The sequence below is a fragment of the Mesocricetus auratus genome, unplaced genomic scaffold, assembly GCF_017639785.1.
Source record: "Mesocricetus auratus isolate SY011 unplaced genomic scaffold, BCM_Maur_2.0 Super-Scaffold_100007, whole genome shotgun sequence".
In the NCBI taxonomy this organism is placed as follows: Eukaryota; Metazoa; Chordata; class Mammalia; order Rodentia; family Cricetidae; genus Mesocricetus; species Mesocricetus auratus.
Genome location: NW_024429191.1, coordinates 41600272 through 41624880, shown reverse-complemented (window position 1 = coordinate 41624880; position 24609 = coordinate 41600272). Strand labels below are relative to the sequence as shown.

The 24609-nt window shown below is 44.1% G+C and overlaps 1 protein-coding gene across 2 annotated transcripts in view; it reads right to left on the bottom strand.

Moving 5' to 3' along the window:
- The window catches only part of Pigl (phosphatidylinositol glycan anchor biosynthesis class L), a 59796-nt gene that overhangs the window by 16286 nt on the left and 18901 nt on the right, over positions 1-24609 (bottom strand). Inside the window, exon 3 of one of the 2 annotated variants that reach the window (XM_040748834.1) lies at positions 3185-4434. The exons of the other annotated variant lie outside the window; for it this stretch is intronic. Within the exon in view, the coding sequence (XP_040604768.1) occupies positions 4134-4434 (301 nt within the window). The 3' untranslated portion in view covers positions 3185-4133. Of the gene's footprint in view, positions 1-3184; positions 4435-24609 lie in introns of those variants that run through there. 2 annotated transcript variants of the gene reach the window in all.

Here is a 24609-nt window from a genome sequence, read left to right as displayed (position 1 = left end):
GGTGCGTACATATACACCACAGTGTGTGTGTGTGTGTGTGTGTGTGTGTGTGTGTATCAGACGACAGCTTTTAGGGATTAATCTTCCCTTTTATTATTCAGGTCCCTGGGTCTCAGGTCATTAGACTTAGTACCTTTATTGCTGAGCCCTGCCTTGGTTTTTGATACCTGCTGCAAGTTCAGAAGTTTCCCTAAATCATCAGCAATCCACTAGGAACACATGTACTATTTGTTGACAACTGTTCCATGCGTGATTGAGCAGAGAAAAGGTATAGATAAAGTCAGCCAAAGGAAGAGTTGCCTAAGGCAGAGTCTAGGAAGTTTCTAGGTGCAGAGGTCACATTGTGCTCCCATGGAAGCATGACATCGGTTCAGCTTCAGGGTGTGGCAGTACAAAGGGAGCAGTGTCAACCAGGAAATGCGTACACGTTTCCGTGTCCAGAGTTTTCCTGAGTGACTGACTGATTGCCTATGGTTGATCTCAGCCTCCATGTGACTAAAACCACATTGCCCAAAGTCTGCACTGAAGCCAATACTATCAGCTATGGTACTTGCTTCCCAGAAGCTAAGGGCAAAGTCAAATTCTTTACTGTAGAGTACTCTTGTGTGTGAGAACCTTCAGTGTCTTCATCTATCAATATGGCCTAGGTTGTGTCTGTCTCCTAACCTAAAGTAAAAATATATAAGAATAAAGATATTTCTAGTGTCTTGGTATAATTTGTGTTGAAGGACAATTTATTTAAACAAACAGTAAGAACTCATGCCTTTCCATGTACAAGACACTTTTATTAAGGAATAATTAATAAGTACCAGTTGGTTCAGATATAACTTATCTGGCAACACTAAAGATAGCTAGTTATACTGTCCTCTTGCTGAGAACTTAGACAGCACCTTAGGGATGGAGAAATTGCTTAGCGTTTAAGACCACAGGCTGCTCTTCCAGAGGTCCTGAGTTCAATTCCCATCAATCACATGATGGCAAACAACCATCTATAATGAGATCTGCTGCCCTCTTCTGGTGTGCAGGCATCCATGCAGACAGAAGAATGTATACATAATAAATAAATCTTTAAAAAGAAAAAAAGACAGCACTTCTATAAAACAGATCTTGCTGGGTGGTGGTGGCACACACCTTTAATCTCAGCACTCATGAGGCAGAGCCTGTCATGTCTCTGAGTTTGAGGTCAGACTGGTCTACTGAGCAAGTTCTAGGAGAGCCAGCGGTACACAGAGATGGATATGATGCGTGGAATCTTAATACCTAGGAAGGCAGAGGCAGGGGAATTTCCTACAAGTTTGAGGCCAGCCTGCTCAACATGAGTTCCAGGCCAGACAGGACCCCACAGCGAAATGCCTTCTTAGAAAACAAAAACAGCCGGGTGGTGGTGGCGCATGCCTTTAATCCCAGCACTCGGGAGGCAGAGGCAGGCGTATCTCTGTGAGTTCGAGGCCAGGCTGGACCAACAGCCTCCAAAACAATACAGAGAAACCCTGTCTCGTAAAAAACAAAAAAGAAAAAGAAAAAAAAAAAAAGAAAGAGAAAAGAAAAGCATGGTGGCTCACATCTGTAATCCTTGAACTTGGAAGGCTGAGACAGGAGAATCTCTAAGAGTTTGAGGCTAGCCTCGGCAACAGTAGTGAGTTCCAGGATAGCCTGGGCTATAGAGTAAGACTGACTCAAGAACAACCACCACAATGGCCAAAAAAACTGATTCCAGTTAAAAAGCACATGAACTGTCCCTCCATCTTAATGTAAGAAAATATAAAACCAGAAAAATTCAAGCACATTAAACCTTTCAAACCAAATGAGTTTTCTCTTTGCCTATAGTGCACTTCTAATCAGTGCAATGCCTGGGTCTAGGAATAACCTTTGCTCGATTTCTTTCTTCTTGGGTAGAGTAGGAGTTCTGCTTTGGTAACCGTGCTGGCAGAATGTAAACAGGTGTGTTGGAGTCAGCCTTTGGACTATAAAGAGACAGTTGGTGAATGGCCTGTGTCCAATTTCTTTGTACAGTCTTTCTTCCTGCTGGAGTTTACACAGGCTGATTAGAATTATAGTTGCCATTTTGGACTGTAGGATAAACAGGTGTGAAAGACAGCTACAATAGAATGACACCATCTCAGACAGCACAGAAGCTTCTACCATAGCCAAGTTTTTGATATCTACAGCAGATGCAATTCCTAAATTAGAGTTGATTGTGTATGTTGTGTGTATGTGTATGGGGGCACATATATGTAGAAGCATGTGATCCAGATATATACAGTGGGAATCTTTATTCTTTTTTTAAAAGATCTATTGATTTGTTCATTTATTTATTTATTTCGTATACAATTTTCTATTTGCATGCATGCCTGCATGCCAGAAGATGGAGCCAGATCTCATTACAGATGGTTGTGAGCTACCATGTAGGTGCTGGGAATTGAACTCAGGACTTCTAGAAGAGCAGCCAGTGCTCTTAATCACTGAGCCGTCTCTCCAGCTTCCCATTCTTTATTCTTTAGAGACAGTGTCTTTCACTAAACCCAGAGTTAGGCTGGCAGCCAGTAAACTCCAGCATATTCCTGCCTTCACCTCCTGCATTGCTAGGGTTACAGGTATGTGCAGTTATGCCTTTCTTTTTTTTAAAAACATGGATATGGGGGGTTTGAATTCAGGAAGCATTCTTACCCAATGAGCCATTTCCTAAAATGCTGATTTAATTTTTAAACGGTTCCACATGACATTACTTAGGTTATTTCCTGCTTTTATTATTGTACTAAGTTTATAACAAGTACCTAACACATATAACTCTTTGGATGTGGCTCTAAGTGTTACCCTGTGATAAAGTCAGTGAAATTTAATTTCTGAGTAGAAGGTGAAGTGAGGAGTATGTGTGTAGAATAACTCTTACAAGAAGAAGGGTAGATGGAAACTGTTGGCATTAAGGTGGAGAAGACTGTCAGGGAGAGAAGTTCAGGGAGGGCTGTGCATTCTATAGACTGAAAGGAAAAACTCATGAGAGACAGAGAGAGAGAGAGAGAGAGAGAGAGTGTGTTTCTGGGGACTAAACCCAATGCATGCTAGGCAAGTGTTCTACTTCTGAGCTACACTTTTTTTTTTCTAAAAAAGTTTGGAGACAGGGTCTCACAATATCTCCTAGGCTGGCCTGGAACTCACTGTGTAGACCAGGTTAGCCCTGAGCTCAGAGAGATACACCTGCTTCTGCCTTCCAAATGCTGGGATTAAAGGTGTCCTCTACTGGATCTCTGTGAGTTCGAGCCACCCTGATTTACAAAGCGATTTCCAAGACAACTGGGGCTGTTCCACAGAGAAAACTGTCTAGAAAAAACAAAGAACAAACAGATTAAAAAAAAGATGCTCACCACCATGCCTGGCCTGAGCTATACTTTAGAGTCTGGCCTTGTATTTACTCTATAGCCCAAGCTGCTCTTGAACTTTCATTTCTTCTGTTTCAGCTGCCAGTGTAGCTGGAGTTACAGATCAGGTGACTAGGTCCAGCTCTCAGGTTCTTTTATACTTACTTATATTTACTTTACTATTCTTATAAGCACCCAGTCAAGGTTGATTGTATGACTTAAACAAAGATTTGATTTGATGTGAATAAGTGTTTTGCCTGTATGTGTGTACACTACATGCATGCCCTGCCCATTATGCAGAAGTGGGTGTTGAATTACAGGGCCTCTGGAGTTACAGATGGTTGTCAGCAGTCATGAGGGTGCTGGACACTGAACCCAGGTCCCATCAATCTCTGGTGTTTGGAAGTGTGGCCTTGTTGGAAGACGTGTTACTGGGGTGGGCCTAAGGTTTCAAAGGCTTCCTGCTGTCCCCAGTGTGCCGTCTTCTTCCTTCTTATGTATCACAATGGGAGCTCTCTGCTGCTGCTCCAGGGCCATGCCTGCCTGCTCTCATGCTCCCAGGCATGACGATGATGGACTCCTATCCCTCTGAACTGTCCCATATCCACCATTCCTTTCAGAAGTTGCCATGACCATGTGTTAGCACAGTGATAGAAAAGCAAGCACTACACCCATGCCCATGATCTGGGGTGTGTTTTGTCTTCCTGATGCCTCTCTCATAAGTCTCATACTGGAATCCGTAATACAACATCTTTACAAAGTCTTCATACGTGGTCCTCAAGTTCTTTGTTTGTTTGCTTGTTTTTCAAGACAGGGTTTCTCTGTGGCTTTGGAGGCTGTCCTGGAACTCGCTTGGTAGTTCAGGCTGGTCTCGAACTTCCAGAGATCCACCTGCCTCTGCCTCCTGAGTGTTGGGATTAAAGGCGTGAGCCACCAACGCCCGGCGGTCCTCAAGTTCTTTCCCGTGCTGAAGCCACAGATACTGGTTGGACCTGAGGTAAGGTCCCTAAGAGTATAGCTGAACTCCACAGGCTGCTGAGGGTGAAGCTGAACCTCCTTCCTGTGATCCCTAAAAACACTATCAAGAAGTCCTGATTAGAATACAATTACTGAGATGTGTAGTCCATGGTCACTAAGATAACAGAATTCATGCTGTAAGGACTATGACTTTATCAAGTCCCAGGTAAATTCATGATGGTTGTATGTCCTAGTCAGAGTTTAAAAGTAGGAGGTACTGATCTTACATTATGGGTCTTCAAGTTCTGGGAAGGGAAGCTGGAACACTTCCCACTTGAGACAAGTTCCATTTAAGGAAAAGGTCTCTCTAATGGACAAAAAATATCACAAATTCCAAACAGACTTAATTCTCAGATGCATTTTCTTTGTCCTAAAATAATCTGTCCACAAATATGAAACTATAAGTACCAAAATATTTCCAATAGTAGGGATTGATGAGACAATGTAATCTATGGGAAGAAAAAGATCAAATAGAATATTGTAATAAAAAATGTTCTACTTTTGTTAAACAAACAAAAGTTTACAATTGTATCCTCGTAACCAACTCTCTTCCTTAGAAATCACAGGGTTCATCAGGAGACAGGTAGACGCTGAGCTCTAGAAGCTTCACATTAAAACTACGTCAGGCATCACCTTCCCTCTTTGACATAGGCAAAAACAAAATGAATTGGTGATTGATTTGCTCCAGCAACAGGCAGGTTTTGTTTTGTAAATGTAAATGAGTGTTTTGTCTATGTGTATGCCTATGAACCACATATATGCCTGGTGTCATAGAAGAGAGTATCTAATCCCCTGAGCTGGAGTTAACAAGCAGGTGCTGGGAATCGAACCCAGGTCCTCTGGAAGCGCAACAGTGCTTGTTTTATTTTAAAGATCTATTTGTTTGTTTGTTTGTTTGTTTTAAGTATATGAGTGCTCAATGTTCATGTTTGCCTTTATGCCAGAAGAGGGCATTAGATCCCACTATAGATGGTTGTGAGCCACCATGTGGTTGCTGGAATTTGAACTCAGGACCTCTGGAAACCAGTGTTCTTTACTGCTGAGCCACCCTTCCAGTCCCAGCAGACAGATATTCTAAAGCAGTTCCACTGTAATTTATTATTGCCTAAGTGCAGATTCCTGGAAGCCTCCAGAGAAGGGCAGCAAAGTTATTGAGCTTTGAGTTCCTAAAACTTGCCTGACTAACTGCAAGGTGATGCCTTGCACCTTGATGCTCTCAGAGATTCTCCAGCCCAGATCATCCCGTGCTGTTTCCAGCGAAGGAAAATGAACAGAAGGCTTAACATCCAAGGCTGTGCACAAAGAAGGGTGAGGACTATTTAAATCGTTCACTTAATTTACTTTGTGTGAACGCATAAGTGTTCGTTCATGGGTGAGTGCCTGCCACGGTGTGCATGTGGAGGCTAGCAGACAAACTAGGAGCTGGCTCTCTCCTTCCACCATGTGGGTCCTGGGGATCAAATTTAGGTCATCAAGCTTAGCAGGAGGCATCTTTTCCTTCTTGTCCATTCTCAAATATTCTTAGTTTTGTTTTTATTTTGAGACAGGGTCTCATAATATAGCTCTGGCTGACCTGAAACTTACTATAAAGAACAGACTGGCCTTGAACTCACAGAGATTAACCTGCCTCTGTCTCCTCTGCTGGAATTAAAGGTGTGTATCACTACATCTGAAACAAATACTCTTTTAAAATTGAAAATGTTTTTTATTATGTTGTATGTATAAGTGTTTTGTTGTATGTATGTATATGCACTTGTGTGACTGGTCCTTGAGGAAGCCATAGAGAGCATCAGATCTCCTGGATTGTGAGCAGCCATGCTGATGCTGGGAATTAAACTGAGTCATCTCTGCAGTCCCTTGTCCTGAAGGATTTGCTCCCATCTTCCTATTTTGTTTCAGTTACATTCAGTGGCAATTGGACAGCACTTTATAATCATCTGGACTTCAGGGACCCCAAGAAGCCTCATTGTCAGCTCATAGCCATGCAGGTGGTAGTGTGATCATGCAGAGACAAGCAAGAGAGTAGCAACGTGCCTCGCTACCCAAATAGTCTTTAAAAGTCTACTACAGGGGGCTGGAGAGACGGCTCAGCAGTTACTAGTGTGTTTTTTGCTCCTTTGGAGTATATGAGTTTAGCTCCCGGCACCCATGTTAGATAGCTCCATAATCAGCTCCACCCATGTTGTAACTCCATAGTCAGGGGATCTGATGCGCTCTTCTGACCTCCACAAGTGCTTGCACAAATGTGCTCTCATACACATACACAGACATACATATACACATTAAAAACATCTTTTAAAAAAAGAGTTGTTAGCCAGGTGGTGGTGGTATATGCTTTTAATCCCAGCACTCAGGAGGCAGAGACAGACAGATCTCTGTGAGTTGGAGGGCCAGCCTGGTCTACAGAGAAGGCTAGTTATAGTTCAGCCAATGCTTCACAGACAAACCATGTCATAAAAGAGTTGTCCTGACATGACATGGATATTATATTTATTTGTTTGTTTGTTTAGAGGGCGGGTCTCGCTAAGTGGCCTTTGTTAGCTACTCTATGGAACTCTATGTAAACAGAATTACTGACATCTGCCTGCCTCTGCTTCCTCATTGCTGGGATTAAAGGTGTGGGTCACCACACCCAGCCAGACAGGGGTGACAGAAGAGAGGGTCATGGGGGTTGATTATGATAAAGAAACATTGCATATACTTTTGAAAATGTTAAAATGAAACTCATTGTGTACAATTAATATGTGCTAATAGAACTCAAAAGTCTTAAAGACTGTTGGAAGCTGAGAGTGGTGGTTTACATATATGGACTCAGGAGACTGAGGCAGGATTGCAAATTTGAGATGTCTGTAAGGAATGGCACAGGGGAGTTTGAATGCTACAGTGAGGCAATTTGGGTATATGGGATTGTGTACCTTCTAACCCAATACTTGTGAAAAGTTATGCTAAGGAAATAGAGAAGCTTAAAAGTCACAGCCAAACAAGTAGTGATACCTACATCCAGCAGTTTCCAAGGGGCTGGCAGTTCTGCAGCTTTACCAGTAGGGGGCAATTTCTCTAACTTTTTGAATAGTGACTTATAAAGATGACACACGTCTTTGGGTTTGTTCTGAATAAAAGTGAGGACACATCCAAGATAGTGAGATGTTAATGTGCACACCAGAAACAACCCCCAGTCCCTGAACTTTCGCTTGTATTCTCATAAAGAACAACTCACAAGAAAGGGCAGCAGAAATATGAAAAGAAACTGGATTTTCCGGACAAGTGGGAGAACTTCCAAATAAAAGGCTCCTAATAGATGGAAGTCTCCAGACAACCAAATCTCAGCTTCCCAGGAAGCAGAGCCTAGACTGAAGGAAGCCAAGCTCAGTGCAATGTTCTGGAGACAGGACTGTGGTGGGCAGGGGTGAGTCACAGAGGGGAGCTGGGAAGCAGGGAGGTTTCATTGATTTGGCTGAGTTGTGGACATGGCTTGTGAGATCCCACAGGTGTCTAAAGGCTGTTAGAAAAGCACCTCAGGCCGAGGACATATTGTTCTCTGTAGCCCATTTGCTCTGCAGCCTTCAGAGTTGAGTTCACTTGGGTGCTTGGGGACAGAAATGGCACTGAAGCATTAAGGTGGAAAGCAGGCGGTAGTGACCCTGAAGCATGGGTCCGTCAGACAGGCAGTAGATATGTGGAGAATAAGGATGCCAGGGACCCCAAGACATCAGGGCAGGGCTCTGAGAACAAATTCAGTAGGCATTTAACTGACCTGACCAAGCACACACTTATGCACCGTGCATGGGGCTAAGTTTTGGGAACAACATGAATATAGGTCACTCTTCATTCCCTCAGGAAGCTCAGGGCTGAGTGGGGGTGAGGTTTGGGTTCTTGCAGGATGGAAGAATTTGCCAGGGAAAGGAGAGAGGAGCTGGCCAAGAGGTCAGGGATTCCAAGTCCGGGCGGCAGAGTGACTAGCTGGCGGCAGGAGCGGCTGGCACTGGTTGCTGCAGCACACCCACAGCTGGTGGAGAGGAGGGCATCGCAGGACCTCTGAGGAGAAAGAGCCAACAGCTTTTGGCAGCCACCCAACGCAGTAGCAGAGGAAGCCCAATGTGACTAGGCTTTTGGTTTGATAAGCCAGACAAGCCATTGCGGGTGGGGGTGGGGAGGGGTGGATGTGGGGAACAGTGTTAATATTATAGGAAAACCCTCCAGACTCCCAGCTCCATCCTAGGCCTCTGAGTTCCATAAACAAGCCGGCCTCGGCCTGTGATGCCTGCTTTTCTGATAGTAGAAATCCTCAAACTATGACCTTCCCCACATATTCTAATGACTCATCCTTACTGGTACCTTTTACAGTCCTTTAGCAGCACCATGGAAACATTCTGGAAAATCTGTGGGGCAGTAAACCCCTCTAGTCACTAGATGCAAGAAGGAAGGCCTCTTCCCTCCACTAGCAAGAGGAGGCTCAGGCTCCCCTTCCTCAGAGCCCTCAGCAGAGGTGGTGGCTGCATCGGTGGATGCTGCAGCAGCGGACTCCAGCAGGGTTAGGTAACAGCTTATCTCTCTGAGAACCAAGTCCCACTTTTGCACACTGCGCGGTGAACTCTAATACAGATGGAAGTGGTTCACACTCCCTTATTTGGTCTTGTGGCTTGTGCAGCACGGGGCTGGCAGAATCAGCTGCCCTTCCTCCACCCACTTCAGGCACATTTCTAAACTTAATTACTTCCTTTGTCATCTAAAGTGGGCAAAGGTCAGTAGGGTTCAGTGTAACAGCTTTGGCAGGCCCAGGGCCTGCAAGCTTAGCTGGTGCAAGGCAGTTGGCCCCACCCCACCAAGGGATCATTCTGGGGGGCAGGGACTGTCTCCCCAAGCTGAGGCCATCTTGCAGTGTTCCTGCTAAAGCACAGGGGAACTTGGATCTAAGTTAAAAGATTGGAGCTAATATTTGAAAGCAGGGTTCAACAACCTGTGGGTTCCTACAGGCTGCTGGAGGAGATAGTACAAGAGAAGGAAGGTAAGGCCTAGCAGATAAGTGGGTTGTACCAATCAGTAGTTCAGCCTGGAGCACCGTTTCTCTCTACCTATTATGTGCTCTATGTACATGCTCTACATACTGTTCTTCATATGTACTCTACATATTGCTTCACATAGTGCTGCTGTGGGATAATCCTTTTGTACACTGTAAGGGTTTGTCACTTGAATTGGTTTAGTGAAACAGTGATTGGCCGGTAGCCAGGCAGGAAGTATAAGTGGGGTGATCAAACTGAGGATGCAGGGCTGAAAAAGGGCGGAGTCAGATGAGTCACCAGCAGATGCAGAGAGAGCAAGATGGGCAAATCTTACTGAGAAAAGGTACCAAGCCATGTGGTAAAACATAGATTAAAAAAAAATAAGGGTTGAATTAGGTGTAAGAGTTAGCTGGTAACGGGCCTGAGCTAGATGCCAAACATTTGTAATATAAGTCTCCATGTCGGTCATTCAGTAGCAGGTGGTCAGGACATGAAAACTCTGCCTACAGACTTCTCTACATATGTGCTCTACACACTTCTCTCCATATGTGTTCTACATATGTGCTCTACATACTGCTCTATATATGTGCTCTACACACTTCTCTGCATATGTGTTCTACATATGTGCTCTACACACTTCTCTACATATGTGCTCTACACACTGCTCTACATATGTGTTCTACATACTTCTCTACATATGTGCTCTACATACTTCTCTGCATATGTGTTCTACATACTTCTCTGCATATGTGCTCTACACACTGCTCTGCATATGTGTTCTACATATGTGCTCTACACACCTCTCTGCATATGTGTTCTACATATGTGCTCTACACACTTCTCTACATATGTGCTCTACACACTGCTCTACATATGTGCTCTACACACTTCTCTGCATATGTGTTCTACATACTTCTCTGCATATGTGCTCTACACACTGCTCTGCATATGTGTTCTACATATGTGCTCTACATACTGCTCTATATATGTGCTCTACACACTTCTCTGCATATGTGTTCTACATATGTGCTCTACACACTTCTCTACATATGTGCTCTACACACTGCTCTACATATGTGCTCTACATACTTCTCTGCATATGTGTTCTACACACTTCTCTACATATGTGCTCTACACACTGCTCTACATATGTGCTCTACACACTTCTCTACATATGTGCTCTACATACTTCTCTGCATATGTGTTCTACATATGTGCTCTACACACTTCTCTGCATATGTGTTCTACATATGTGCTCTACACACTTCTCTACATATGTGCTCTACACACTTCTCTACATATGTGCTCTACACACTTCTCTACATATGTGCTCTACATACTTCTCTGCATATGTGCTCTACACACTTCTCTGCATATGTGTTCTACATATGTGCTCTACACACTGCTCTACACATGTGCTCTTCATACTGCTGTTGCTTGAAGACTGAAGACCCCTGTGTGAGTAACAAAAGATGTCCAAACTCCCATGGAGTTCTGGGCTTTCTTTGGTACTTTGAAGAGGGTACCCAGAGACTGCTGAGGACTTGTGTTTAAATTACAGTACTATACAGAAATCAGTACCCTGTTCTCCTCCTTCTCAAAGACATCCTTCATATTTTTGAACAAAGCCTGCAAAGCTCTTGTAGAAAACCTTGCTTCACAGCTTGCTGTTTATTGTGGCATTGAGGTCAGGCTGTGCTCTGCCCAATGCTACTCCACATCGCATAAAACAGTGGCTTTTCAGGCTTTGCCTTGTCCTAAGAAACTCCAAATTACAAGTAACTTTTGAGTTAATCTTGAGGAAGGGGAGGACTGCAGTCCCTGGGTAGACTTGAAAACCACTGTCAGGCTCCACCCATCCAGCACAGCTGACAAATGACTTACCCTGGGAGAAGTAAGGGAGCCACTTTGGGACTGGAGTGATGGCTCGGTGGCTTAGAGCATTGGCTACTCTTTCAAAGGACCAGAGAGGTGGATTCCCAGCACTGACATGGTGGTTCAAAACCCTCTGTAACTCTAGTCCCAGGGGATCTGACCCCTTCTTCTGTCCTCTACAGGCACCACACACAGGTGGTGCACAGACATACATGCAGGCAAAACACACACACATCCCCACTTGCTGAGTTTTGGCATTGAATAAAAGATGAACATTTATTTTTTAAAAGGAGTTGAACTGGCTGGGCTTTGGTGACTCACACCTTTAATCCCAGCACTTGGGAGGCATAGGCAGGCAGATCTCTGTGAGTTCGAGGCCAGTCTGATTTACAGAGTGAGTTCCAGGACAGGTTCCAAGAAACCCTGTCTTGAAAACCAAACAAACAAAGAACAAAAAAGGGGGTGAATTGAATAGGGGTACATGGCTGTATTGAAATCATAACCAGGTCCAAGGACTTATCAGACATACCAGACTAAGGAAAAGGTAACTCCCTCACTTGGACCCTATGAAGTAATGGACACCTATCACTGGACCCTATGAAGTAATGGACACCTATCACTGAGATGGAATAGCCTCACAACAAGTTGTCATCTGATACTTGGGTGTGTGTCGAGGACTGACAAAGGTCTTCCTTACTGTCCCTGGAGTGTCAGCTTGGTTTGGTTCCTTGCTGTTGATGAGGCCTATTCTACTGCCTGCCCACCACCTGTTTGCTGTCAGGACCTCTGTGGGCTAGTCTGACCTTCCACAGCTGGGCTCTGCAGTTCTCTCTCTATGCCTGACCCCAGCAGCTCCTGCAGCAACTCCCTCCTGGTCCACCACTAGTCCAGTTCATTATCTTATCACTACAAATTCCTCTCAGTCCAGTTCTGAAATCTTCTGAACTCTGCTGCAGCCTCTAACTCATGCTCACTCTGTAAACCATACATATGCATGTTGATATGTAGATATATTTACTGTGAGCTGTGTGATATCAGAGTTAATATTAATAGTTAATATTGGGGTGCTGGAGAGATGGCTCAGAGGTTAAGAGCACTGACTGTTCTTCCAGAGGTCCTGAGTTCAATTCCCAGCAATCACGTGGTGGCTCACAACCATCTATAATAGGATCTGATGCCCTTTTCTGGCCTGCAGGAAATGCAGGCAGAACACTGTATATATAATAAATAAACCTTTAAAAATAATTAAGATTGGAACAAAAATGCCCACAGTAGTGGTACATGCATTAATCTTAGCACTCAGGAGACAGAGGCAGGTGGGTTTCTGTGAGTTTGAGGTCAGCCTGGTCTACATACAAGTTCCAGGACAAGAGCTACACAGTGGGACTATGTCTCACAAAAAAAAAAAAAGGAAGCCAGGTGGTGCGGTGGCAGTGGCAGTAGTGGTGGTGTACATCTTTAATCCCAGCACTTGGAAGGCAGAGGCAGGAGGATCTCTATAAATTTGAGGCCAGCCTGGTCTACATACCTAGTTCCAGGACAGTCAGGGCTACAACCAACAAAACAAAACAAAAACTGAATTTGTCTTGACCAGATTACCAAAGTAGGTGGAGTTATCTAGCAAACTGCTGCCACTGAGGTCTTCCAAATTTATTGTTATCCAATGAATTCTGACATTGTGAAAAATACAAACGTGACCATCCATTTCTGCCACACACAGCACCTTAATAACACGTGGCTAGAACAGAAAGGAACCTACATAATGAACTCACTTCAAAGATGTCAGCATTGTGTTTGCCTAGACCATCCCCCCAGAGGTGGTTTACAAGGCACTTGCCTGTGTTTAACCTCTATTCCTAGTCCTTCCTCTGTTTTTCACAAAGAGAGTGGCAGTGATGTAACAAGACTAGAATCTGCTTTTGCTAGAAACACTTCCCGTCTGTGCTCACGGGTCCACAATGCAGATGGAGCCTGACATCTGTCTTCATTCTGTATCTGTGTCCTTGACTTGGCTCTCTGCCCAGCTTCACAAGTAGGCACCCTAATAACTTACAGGGGGAAGTGGTGCTGGGTATCAGGTCAGTGGTAAAGTACTTGCACAACAGTTACAAGGTTCTGGACTTGGTATATGGGGTAGGGTAGGGGCAAGGGACAGGTTATGTCTAAGAATGGGTGATACAAAATTGATTTGCCCTAAATGGATCACAGCTACCTCAGCCCCACTTCAAGGCTGAAGGCATGACTGAGTAGAAACAGAGGCTGCACCCCCTCCCCTCCCCCCAGGAGCAATCATCTCATGTGAACTAGATCAGCGTTTCTCAGAGGTCACCAAGCACAACTAGGATGGAGAGGAGACGATGACTAACCAGACCACAGTCTGACCAGAGCTCATTCCAGTGGCCCCCAAATGGGAGAGCTGCTTCATCTCCTCTATCTGCCCAGCATGTCATACTGAAAATTAAGTTTCTTTTTGTCGTGACTTTTCTGTTGTTAGTGGCCACACCTAATTTGTTGGGGGGGGGTCACCCAGAGTTGAAGAGTACTTAGAAATATATAAAAATAGAAAATCTAAAAACAAAAATGAAAAACCTTCGGGCAGAAAGTTGTGTTATCTTGTTTATTTTTTTTAATTTAAATTAGAAACAAGCTTGCTTCACATGTCGATCCCACCTCCTTCTCCATCCCTTCCTCTCCCCAGCCCCCCACCCAGTCCCCACTCTGATCCCCAGGGAGGGTGAGGCCCTCCATGGAAGATCTCCAGTGTCTGTCATTTCATCCAGGGCAGGGCCTAGGCCCTCCCCTAAGAGTCCAGACTGAGAGAGCATCCCTCATTGTGGGATGGGCACCCAAGATCCATTTGTGTGCCAGGGATAAATACTGATCTACTACCCAAGGCCCCACAGATTGCCTAGGCCTCCTTACTAACACCCATATTCAGGAGGTCTGGATCAGTCCCATGCTGGCCTCCCAGCCGTCAGTCTGGGAGTTATCTTGTTTGAATGGAGAAGAAACGCCTACCCTTCTGACTACACTTAAAATTGTGGCTCTTAAATTCTGCCTCATTCTTACTCATTTGTACTTTATTTAGAGATAGGAATGTGTAGACCAGCCTGGCCTTGAACTTACTATGTAGATGAGGATGACCTTGAACTTGTGATCCTCCTGCCTCCTCCCAGTTGCTAAGGTTGAGGAACAGGTACCACCACATCTCCTTTATGCCCTGCTGGGGATGGAACTCAGAGCCTCACTCATACTAGGCAAATACACTCCCAAGTGAGCCACATCCCTGGTCTAGAGTCTTCATGTAACAGAACCGAAAGTACAGTCACTTTGGCAAAGAAGAGGTGTATTTCTGATTTTGACAGAAAATATGGGCCCTGAATCCTTCCAAATTCCCAACTGTTGTGCATACCATCAGGCATTCTGGGTGCTACCCACTGGGATCTCCAGGACAGCAACAGGGAATCAGGAAAGCTTTCCATGGAAAAGTGCTCCCACAGTTGGACTTGACTGGGTTGCTTGTGACTGACTTGACTGTGAGAGATGGAATCAGGGGGTAGTAGATGGAAGGACAGCAAAGCCGTCAAGCAATGAAGTCCCAGACGGAGAAAGGATTGCAAGAAAAGTGACCAAAATGCTATGGAGGTTTAGAGGAAGAAGCCAGGAGCTTCTGGAATGTAGAGCGGAGCTTCATGGGAAAGCGTGTGCTGCAGGGCAAGAACAAAGCCCTGGGTTCTTCACCAGCACCAAAACAGAGAAAACCACCCCCAGAGTCATGAAGGAAGAGGCATCATGGCTGGGGTGTGATGAAAAGACCTTTCAACAAGAGGCTGGAATTCCAGATGGAGAACGGCCAGAGCTAAGGGGCTCTGAGGAGGGATGGGAGTCGGGGATAGCTGTTTTGAGAACAGTTTGCCTGTCACAGACAAATGGTGTACACTGAGGAATTTTGGGGAAGTCAAGTATGCCTTAGGAAATTAACCTGGAGGAATAAATTGAGAAAGTGGAGAATATTTAGACAACTACAATAGTCTAGCCCAAAGGTAGTAGCCAGACAAATGGAAAACAGCAAAGAGCCAATGCTGTCATTAAAGAAGACGATTAGAGTTAGCAGCAAAACAGATCCTAGGAACAAGGGAGGAAATGGCATTCCAGGGCTGAGGAGGGAGCTAAGCAGAAGGTCATTTGTCTAACATCCGAGCCCCAGGACTCATCATCTGTACCTCCTCTGCATTGGAAACATTATGGCCCCTTAAAACATGACCACTTTAGTCACAACTTGGTAAAACAATCCAAAGAACAACAGGTAATAGAATTGGTGGCTCTTAGTTAACAAGACTGCACATGATCACATTTTTGGTTGAAGATAATAAAAATTAAAATAGCACATTTATGGACAAGGAAATGGCTCAGCAGGGAAAATGCCACACAAGTCTGAGAAGCTACATTAAAATGATCGAACTACCCCAGATGTGGTAGTGTGTGTGCATCCTTAATCTGTCAGCATCCCACAGTGAGATGGAAGGTAGAGACAGGTGAATCAGCTGGAAGCTCACTGCAAGGTGGAAGGCAAGAACCAATTCCCCCAAGTTGTTCTTTTCACCCCACATGAAAGTTGTGGCATGTATATGTGTGCATGCAGCCCCCATACACACACACACTAAATACACACACACACACACACACACATACACACATACACACACACACAATTAAAACAGCACATTAAAAATACTCTCATAAGCCGGGCATTGGTGGTACACGCCTTTAATCCCAGCACTCGGGAGGCAGAGGCAGGCGGATCTCTGTGAGTTCGAGGCCAGCCTGGTCTACAGAGCAAGTTCCAGGACAGCCTCTAAAACAACACAGAGAAACCCTGTCACGAAAAACCAAAAAAAAAAAATCTCATAAACCCATACACTCTGTTTTATGCCAGCTGCGTGGGAGGGAAGGACAGGTCAATGCAGCAAGATCTCATCTCTATGTGTTGCTTTTTCTTTTGGAGACAGGGTCTCATGTGTTTCATGCTGACTTTGAACTTGTAGCCATGTAACTAAGAATGACATTGAACTTCTGATCCTTCTGGGTCACTTCCAATGCTGGGATTACAGGGATGTGCGCCATCACACCTCATTTTATGAGATACTTGGTATTGAAGTCAGGGCTTGGTGCATGCTAAACAAGTACTCTATCAGTAGAGCGACATCTGTAGCCTGCTTTTTAAACTAAATCTTCAAAATTTAACTGTATCATGTGTGTGTGTGTGTGTGTGTGTGTGTGTGTAGGTCAGAGACCAACTTGTGGGAGTCAGTTCTTTCCCATCACGTGGGACCCAGGAACTGAACTCTGGTCATCAGGCTTAGCAGCAAGCACCCTTACCTGCTGAGCGATTTACCAGCCCCTGTAGAAATGATGAGAAAATTTGAATAGATATTGAAAGATCAGAAATAAATGAAAATGTCTACTAAGGCATAATACAAGTATAAGGAATTATGTGGCAAAGGTCAGTGATAAAGCTGTAAATAGCAGATGTGTCAGGTGTAGTCTTGGCAGCCAGTTCTAGGAAATAGGTCACCAGTAATTTTCCTCCCTGAATTCTGGGAATTAATTTAACAGGTAAACAACAGAGTAAGCAGTAATTTGATATGCACAGTCTGTTTCAAACTAAGTAGATAAAAGACGGGTGGAACCAGCAAGATGGCTTAGAGCAGGAGAGTTGCCGTTGACCCTGACCACAGTGTAGAGAGAACTGACTCCTGCAAATTGTCCTTTGATCTTCACACTTGTGCTGCGTGTGCATACATGCACACACACACACACACACACACACACAGAGAAAGAAAGAAATTAAAAGAGAAAGAGAGAGAGAGAGAGAGAGAGAGAGAGAGAGAGGGAGGGAGGGAGGGAGGGAGGGAGGAAGGAAGGAAGGAAGGAAGGAAGGAAGGAAGGAAGGAAGGAAGGAAGGAAGGAAGGAAGGAAGGCCAGCCTGGTCTACAGAGCGAGTTCCAGGACAGCCTCCAAAACAATACAGAGAAACCCTGTCTCAAAAAACAAACAACAACAACAAAAAAAACCCCAAACAAACAAACAAAAAAAGATTTAAGGTAAAACACAAATTGAGCATCTTACATTTTATTTATAAAGCACACACCTTCGGGAAGGAAGGAAGGAAGATATAAGATAGATGGCCGGGCTGGGTCACATGCCTAACATCTGTGAAAACGGAAGGACCCAGGTTAAATCTCCAGCACTTCAAGAAAAAAAAAATGGGGGAGGTGATAAGGTCTACAGCACTAAGCACCAGTTAAAATTCAAATTTCAGGTCAAGCACAGTGTTATAACTTCTATAAGTTCTATAAGTTCCAGGCCAGGCTAGTGCAGGGCTACATATTGAGACCCTGTGCTGAAAAACAAACAAACAAACAAACAAACACACAAACAAACAAACAAACCCAAAACAGCAGTGGTGCTGCAAGTCTTTAGCAGAGGCAGGTGGAATTCGGTGAGGTCAAGGCCAGCCTGATCTACAGAGTGAGTTCCAGGCCAGCCTCTAAAGCTACAGAGAAACTGTCTCAAAAAACAAAACGAAACAAAAAAACCAAAACCAAACAAAAAACAAACCCAAAACCGAATTTCAAAGCCTGGTATGATGGCCCAGACTTGTAATTCATCACTGGGAAGGCTGAGGCAGGGGGACTGTCATAGATTTGAGCTACTTAAGGCGATACAGTGAGTTTGTTCTAAAGTAACAGCCTGGTAAAGTGTAAGATCTTGTTTGCAAAACAAAACAAACAAAGCAAAAATATAAATTTCAGACATATCATCAATAACTTTTTAGGATAATTATATCTCATGAAAAATTAGAGTGGGGGCTGGAGAGATGGCTCAGAGGCTAAGAGCACTGACTGCTCTTCCAGAGGTCCTGAGTTCAATTCCCAGCAACCACATGGTGGCTGACAACCATCTACAATTCAATCTGGTGTATATGTAATAAATAAATAAGTCTTTAAAAAAAAAAAGAAAAATTAGAGTGGGCCGGGAGGTGGTGGTGCATGCCTTTAATCCCAGCACTTGGGGGGCAATGGCAGATGGATCTCTGTGAGTTCAAGACCAGCCAGCCTGGTTTACAAGACCTAGTTTCAAGACAGGCTCCAAAACTATACAGAGAAACCCTGCCTCGAAAAACCAAAAAAAAAAAAAAAAAAAAAAAAAGGTGTTGGTGGCACACCTCTTTAATCCCAGCATTTGGGAGGCAGAGGCAGGTGGATCTCTGTGAGTTTGAGGCCAGCCTGGTCTACAGAGCGAGTTCCAGGACAGCCTCCAAAACAATACAGAGAAACCCTGTCTCAAAAAACAAACAACAACAACAAAAAACCCCTAACAAACAAACAAACAAAAAAAGATTTAAGGTAAAACACAAATTGAGCATCTTACATTTTATTTATAAAGCACACACCTTTTTGCAGGTCGATTACTCTGTCTGTTAAGTAATTAAGTGGCTGTTTTTAAAAAAAAAAGCCCTAGAGATAATCTAACAGAATATTTACTTTATGAACACAGGGTTGAAGATCAGAGTGTGGGTGGGCCTGCCAGCTGCCACAGGGCCACCTGGGGCCAAATCTAAAGTCCTGTTGCTAGAGATAGTTTCCAACTCTATTTGTTTGTTTGCTTTAGATAGGATCTTACACTTACAAGCAGGCTTTGAATTTCCAGCAATCCTCCTGCCTCAGCGTCTCAGGTGCAGGGATTACAGGCAACTGCTACTGTGCTTGGCCCAAGACTTTTTTGAAAATGACATCATTTGGAGACAGAGAGTGATCTTAGCCCTTATGAATACTTGCTGCTCTTTCAGAGGACCCAGATTCAAATCCCAGCACCTATATGAGAGTGTTACACAAGGCTCATAAGTCTGTAACTCCAGTTCCAGGGGGTTCAAGGCCCTTTTTTGACCTCTTCAGGCAAAATGGCCACACACATAAAATAAATCCATTAGCCATAAATAAAACATCTCCCCAGGTTATTTTTGAATCTAGTTTCTGAAGATAATAAACTCCTCTGAGATGGCTATCAAATTTTTATTGATTTTACTGTGTGTGTGTGTGTGTGTGTGTGTGTGTGTGTGTGTGTATGTGTGTTGTTAGGGAGAAAACCCACAGTCACACGTGCAAATATGCATGCTACACTGAATTACATTCTCAGACCCATAGGAACTATTGAGGAAAAGTGCACTGTTAAATTGAGTAGCTACTCAAAACCTATGCAATTTACAAAATGCTTAGAAATAATAGCCACTCAGCATCCTTGCAGGTATGAGATCAATAGTCATCTCATGAAAAAAATGAATAAACTTTTCCCAGGTAGTAACAAATATCTTGATACTAAGTGTGAGATCAACACCAAATCAAAGACTAAGATTACTTTCTAGCCAGGCGGTAATGGTGCATGCCTTTAATCCCAGCACTTGGGAGGCAGAGGCAGGTGGATCTCTGTGAGTTCGAGACCAGCCTGGTCTACCGAACGAGTTCCAGGACAGCCTCCAAAACAATACAGAGAAACCCTGCCTCGAAAAACCAAATGTATCTTATTTTTCCATTAATTTTGTTTCTTAGAAATGAAGAGTCAGGGCTAGAGAGATGGCTCAGTGGTTAGTAGCACTGAGTCCAGGGGACATGGGTTCAATTCCCAGCACCCACATGGCAGTTCACAATTGTCTATAATGCCAAGATATGACACCCTCACACAGACATTCATGCAGGCAAAGCACCAATGCATACAAAATTAAGATAAATTAATTAATAAACATATAAATAGATAAAGCAATGCTGAACAAGCCATGCAAGGCATGCCAGTACGCAGCCCTCCTTTTGGTGTCTGCTTCAGCTCCTACTTCCAGGCTCCTGCAACAAAACCTTCTCTCCCCAAGCTGCTTTTGGTCACAGTGTTCAATCACAGGTAGTATAACGTCAGTAGCCTGGGCTGGTCTTGACCTTGATATCCTTCCTCTTCAGCTTTTGGAGTACTGTTGGGATTATTGGTATGTAACTCACTCTTTGTGTGTGTGTGTGTGGGGGGTGGTAGTGAGGGTCACTAATTGAGAGTAAATCTAGAGCTTCAGGACAGTTAGGCAAGTGTTCTCTCACCAAGTCATATCCCAGACTTCCTTTTTATGTTTTATCTTGAGACAGGGTCTTACTAACTTGCCCAAGATGAACTTACTATGTAGCCCAGGCAGGCCTTGAACTTCTAATTCTCCTGCCCCATTGTCCTGAATACCTGGGAATACAGGTTTGTACCCTCATGCCTGAACTATCCTTTTCTTTTTGTTTTTAGAAACATGACCTCATGAAGCCCAAATTTGTTTCAAAATTACTAAGTAGCAGAGACTGACCTTAAACACCTAATTGCCCGTTTCTGCCTCCCTAGTTGTGAGTTGTGGCAGGTGCTCAGCAAGACTATCATTTAAAAAAAACCTATCTGTCTGTCTGTCTGTCTGTCTACACACACACACACACACACACACACACACACACTTTTATTTTATGTGTATGGATATTTGGCATGCATGTACGTCTGTGCACTCGTGAGTATAGTGCCTAAGGAGGCCAGATGAGAGCATTTGCTCTGCTGGGACATAGTTACAAATGTTTGTGAGCTGCCATGTGGGGGTTGGGACTAGGATTACTGCAAAGTCTGGTTTCATAGCAAGTTTCATGTCACCTAGGCCTGTATAGGGAGACTTCATCTCAGAAAAAACAAACCAAGGGTTGGCTAGATGGATCAGTGGGTAAAGGCACTTGCTGTCAAGCCTGATGACCTGAGTTCAACCTCTAAAGAAAAAGGAAAGAACCAACTCCCAAAAGTTGTCCTCTGGTATCCACATAAGCACCATGGCATATGTCTTCTCTCCTAAATAAGTATGTATATCTTAAATTAAGTACAATTAAAAACATGGTTAATCTTAAATTTTAAAAAATATTTATTTGCTTATATGTTTGTATGCATTCGTGGAGGTCACAGGACAACCTGCTAGCTAGTTTTCCTTTTTACCACATGGGTTCTGGGTCCTTAGTTTTGGCATCAAGTGCTTTTACCCACTGAGCTTTTGTGCCAGATCCATGATTATCAATTTGAAGGCATTCAGAATCACTATGGAAACAGATCCCTGCCCATACCTGTGACAGATTATCTAGGTTAGGTTAACTGAGTTGAGAAGAACTATCTGAAATTTGGGTGGCACCATCCCATGGGCTAGAATCCCAGTCTGAAAGGGGAATTGGGGCAAGCTGAGTGTAAGCATTTACCACTCCCTGCTTCCTGCCTGCAGATGCAATGCAACCAACTAATTTCTGCTACTGCTTTCCCTGATCTAACAGACTGTGTCCCATTGGAAATGTAAGTCAAAAACTGAAAGCAAACCCCAAATCAACAATTCCTTTCTTCCTTAGGTTGCCTCTGACAGGTACTCAGTTATAGCAAGGAAAAGACTAAACAGAAGCACTAGATGCAGACACACACTTTCTTAATGCTATCCCTCCCTGGTCCCACCTTATTCTTTTGTACTGACTCCCCTAATCATGTTCTTGGAGGCCCAGTTTCTCTTTGGTCCTTGGAATAACCTAGGTTTAAAGAAATATGAAAGCAGCTTGTGTGCTCACATGGTTCCTCCCTATCAGGAGGTCCACTTTGGTGTCCTTCCCTGGTTTCTTTTCTAGGAAACATTCTGTCCTTTGCTTTCTTTGGCAGCCAGGAGCCCCGCCCTGTTTTGCCAGCAGTGCTGAAACTGTGCCTTTGAATCTCAGCCCAGGGCCTGTGTGCATTTGGAGAAAAGAACTTCAGGTTTTATTTTATCTTACACAATAAGAGGGGATAAGTATATTCTCTTTTGGTTTCCTACTGAAGGAGGAAGGTTCTGGAATAGAAGGAGTGTGTGTGTGTGTGTGTGTGAGTGTGTGTGTGTGTTATTCAACAACAAACAGCCCAGCAATTCTGTGTCTCCTGGTTTCTCTTTCACTATGTGATCTGTATGGATTTATTGGGAAACAGTTCCAGGCAGTGCTAGCAAGGCAGTCTAATTCATGCTCCTTAGTGGACAGAAGATTATATTTCCTTGTTCAGGTAAATTATTAAAGCCATAGGCTTTTTTTTTTTTTTTTGGTTTTTATGAGACAGGGTTTCTCTGTATTGTTTTGGAGGCTATTGGTCCAGCCCGGCCTCGAACTCACAGAGATCCGCCTGCCTCTGCCTCCCGAGTGCTGGGATTAAAGGCGTGCGCCACCAACGCCCGGCAGCCATAGGCTTTTTAATGCCTTGCCTCTGTTAAGACAGGCATTGAGAAAGATGAAGTGTTTCAGTGCTGACCCCTTAGAAAGATTTGGAACTGCCGGGCGGTGGTGGCGCACACCTTTAATCCCAGCACTCGGGAGGCAGAGGCAGGCGGATCTCTGTGAGTTCGAGGTGGGGCTGGACCGAGAGCCTCCAAAACAAAACAGAGAAACCCTGTCTCGTAAAACCAAAAAAAAAAAAAAAAAAAAAAAAGGAAAGATTTGGAACAGTACTCGCAGGGCTTGAGGATAGGACTCTGGAAGGGCACTTGCCTAGCATGCATGAAACCCTGGGTTTCATCCCACACCACAGACAAAGCAAGCAAATAGGCAGAAAACAGGGGGAAAATACTGGACACTCCTTTAGAACTTTCTAGAAGGTTAAAAACAACTGGTAAGTTACAGATTCACATTTTAATTGAGGAAAATGATGAGGGCTTTAGGGTTCAGTTGACTTACGCATGCTCAGTGAACAGCCGACCAATGCAGGCTCAGTGACTGCCTCATAACCCTCAACACCTATTTTCATATCTTGTACTTTAACTTGTTTTTCTTTTTCTTCAAAATGTAGCATGGGGGGGGGCTGGACAGATGGCTCAGCTGTTAGGAGCACTGCTTGCTCTTCCAGAGGACCCAGGTTCAATTCCCAGCACCCACATGGCAGATTATAACTCCAGTTTTAGGGGATCTGACACTTTGACAGACATACATGCAGGCAAAATATGAATGCACATGAAATAAAAATAAACAAATTATTAAAAATGTAGCATGGTGCTTTTCTCATTCTGAACATTTAATAACATCTATGGAACTGCTTTTTCTTTCTATGTGTGTATGTCTACTTTGAGACATACTCTTTTACTACATAGCTCTGGCTGTGCTGGAACTCACTATGTAGACTAGGCTGGCCTCAAACTCACAGAGATCTGTATACCTCTACTTCTGCCCTATGAGTGCTGAGATTTAAAGGTATGCCTCGCTCTCTTTCTGTTTTTGACACATAGTTTCCCTATGTAGCCCAGGCTAGCCTTGAACCATAGTATAAACTGGGAATTTAAACTCCTCTTGCCTCTGCCTCCTAATTGCTGGAATTATAGGTGTGCATACTTGGGCCCATCTCAAAACATGCATTTTAATATTATATGACTCATTAAATTAGCAAAACCTATCTTTAAGAGAGCTGAGTAAGTAATCATTTAGTTCTCTAATGACTAAGATAATTCCTTCTGCCCTCTGTTGCTACGAGAAAACATGACCCAAAGCATGTTACAGGAGGAAAGGGTTTATTTGGTTACAGGTCATAGTCCATCATTGAGGAAAGCCAAGGAACTCAAACAGCACCCTGGAGGAGGAGCCGAGGCAGAGGCCATGGGAGTACTGCTTACTGGCTTGCTCGCAATGGCTTGCTTGGCTTGCCTTATAGCACCCAGACCACCTGACCTGGCATCACCCACAGACTCACATCAATCATTAGGAAAATGCTCCACCACACCCTGAATAAATTGGGAGCATGGGGGGAGGGGGAAAGGAGGTAGAAGAAAGAGGAGGGGAGAGGAGGAGGGGGGAGGACAACACGAGGGATCAGAAAGATTGAGTGAGGAGAGGAATAGAGGAGAGCAAGAAAAGAGACACATCACTACAGGGAGCCACTATAGGTTTAAAGAGAAACCTGGCACTGGGGAACTGTACAGAGATCCACAAGGATGACCCCAACTAAGGATCTAAACAACAGTGGAGAGGCTACTTTAACTGCCCTTCCCCTACAATGAGATTATGACCACTTTATATGCCATCCTAGAGCCTTAATCCAGTAGCTGATGGAAGCAGAAGTAGAGATCCACAGCCAAGCACTGAGCCAAACTCCTGGAATCCAGTTTCAGAGAGGGAGGAGTGAGGATCAAATGGGTCAAGACCGCACTGGGAAAACCCACAGAATCAGCTGACCTGAGCAAGTGAGAACTCATGGACCCCAGTCTGAGAGCTGGGGAACCAACATAGAACCAAACCAGGCCCCCTGAATGTGGGTGTCAGCTAGGAGGC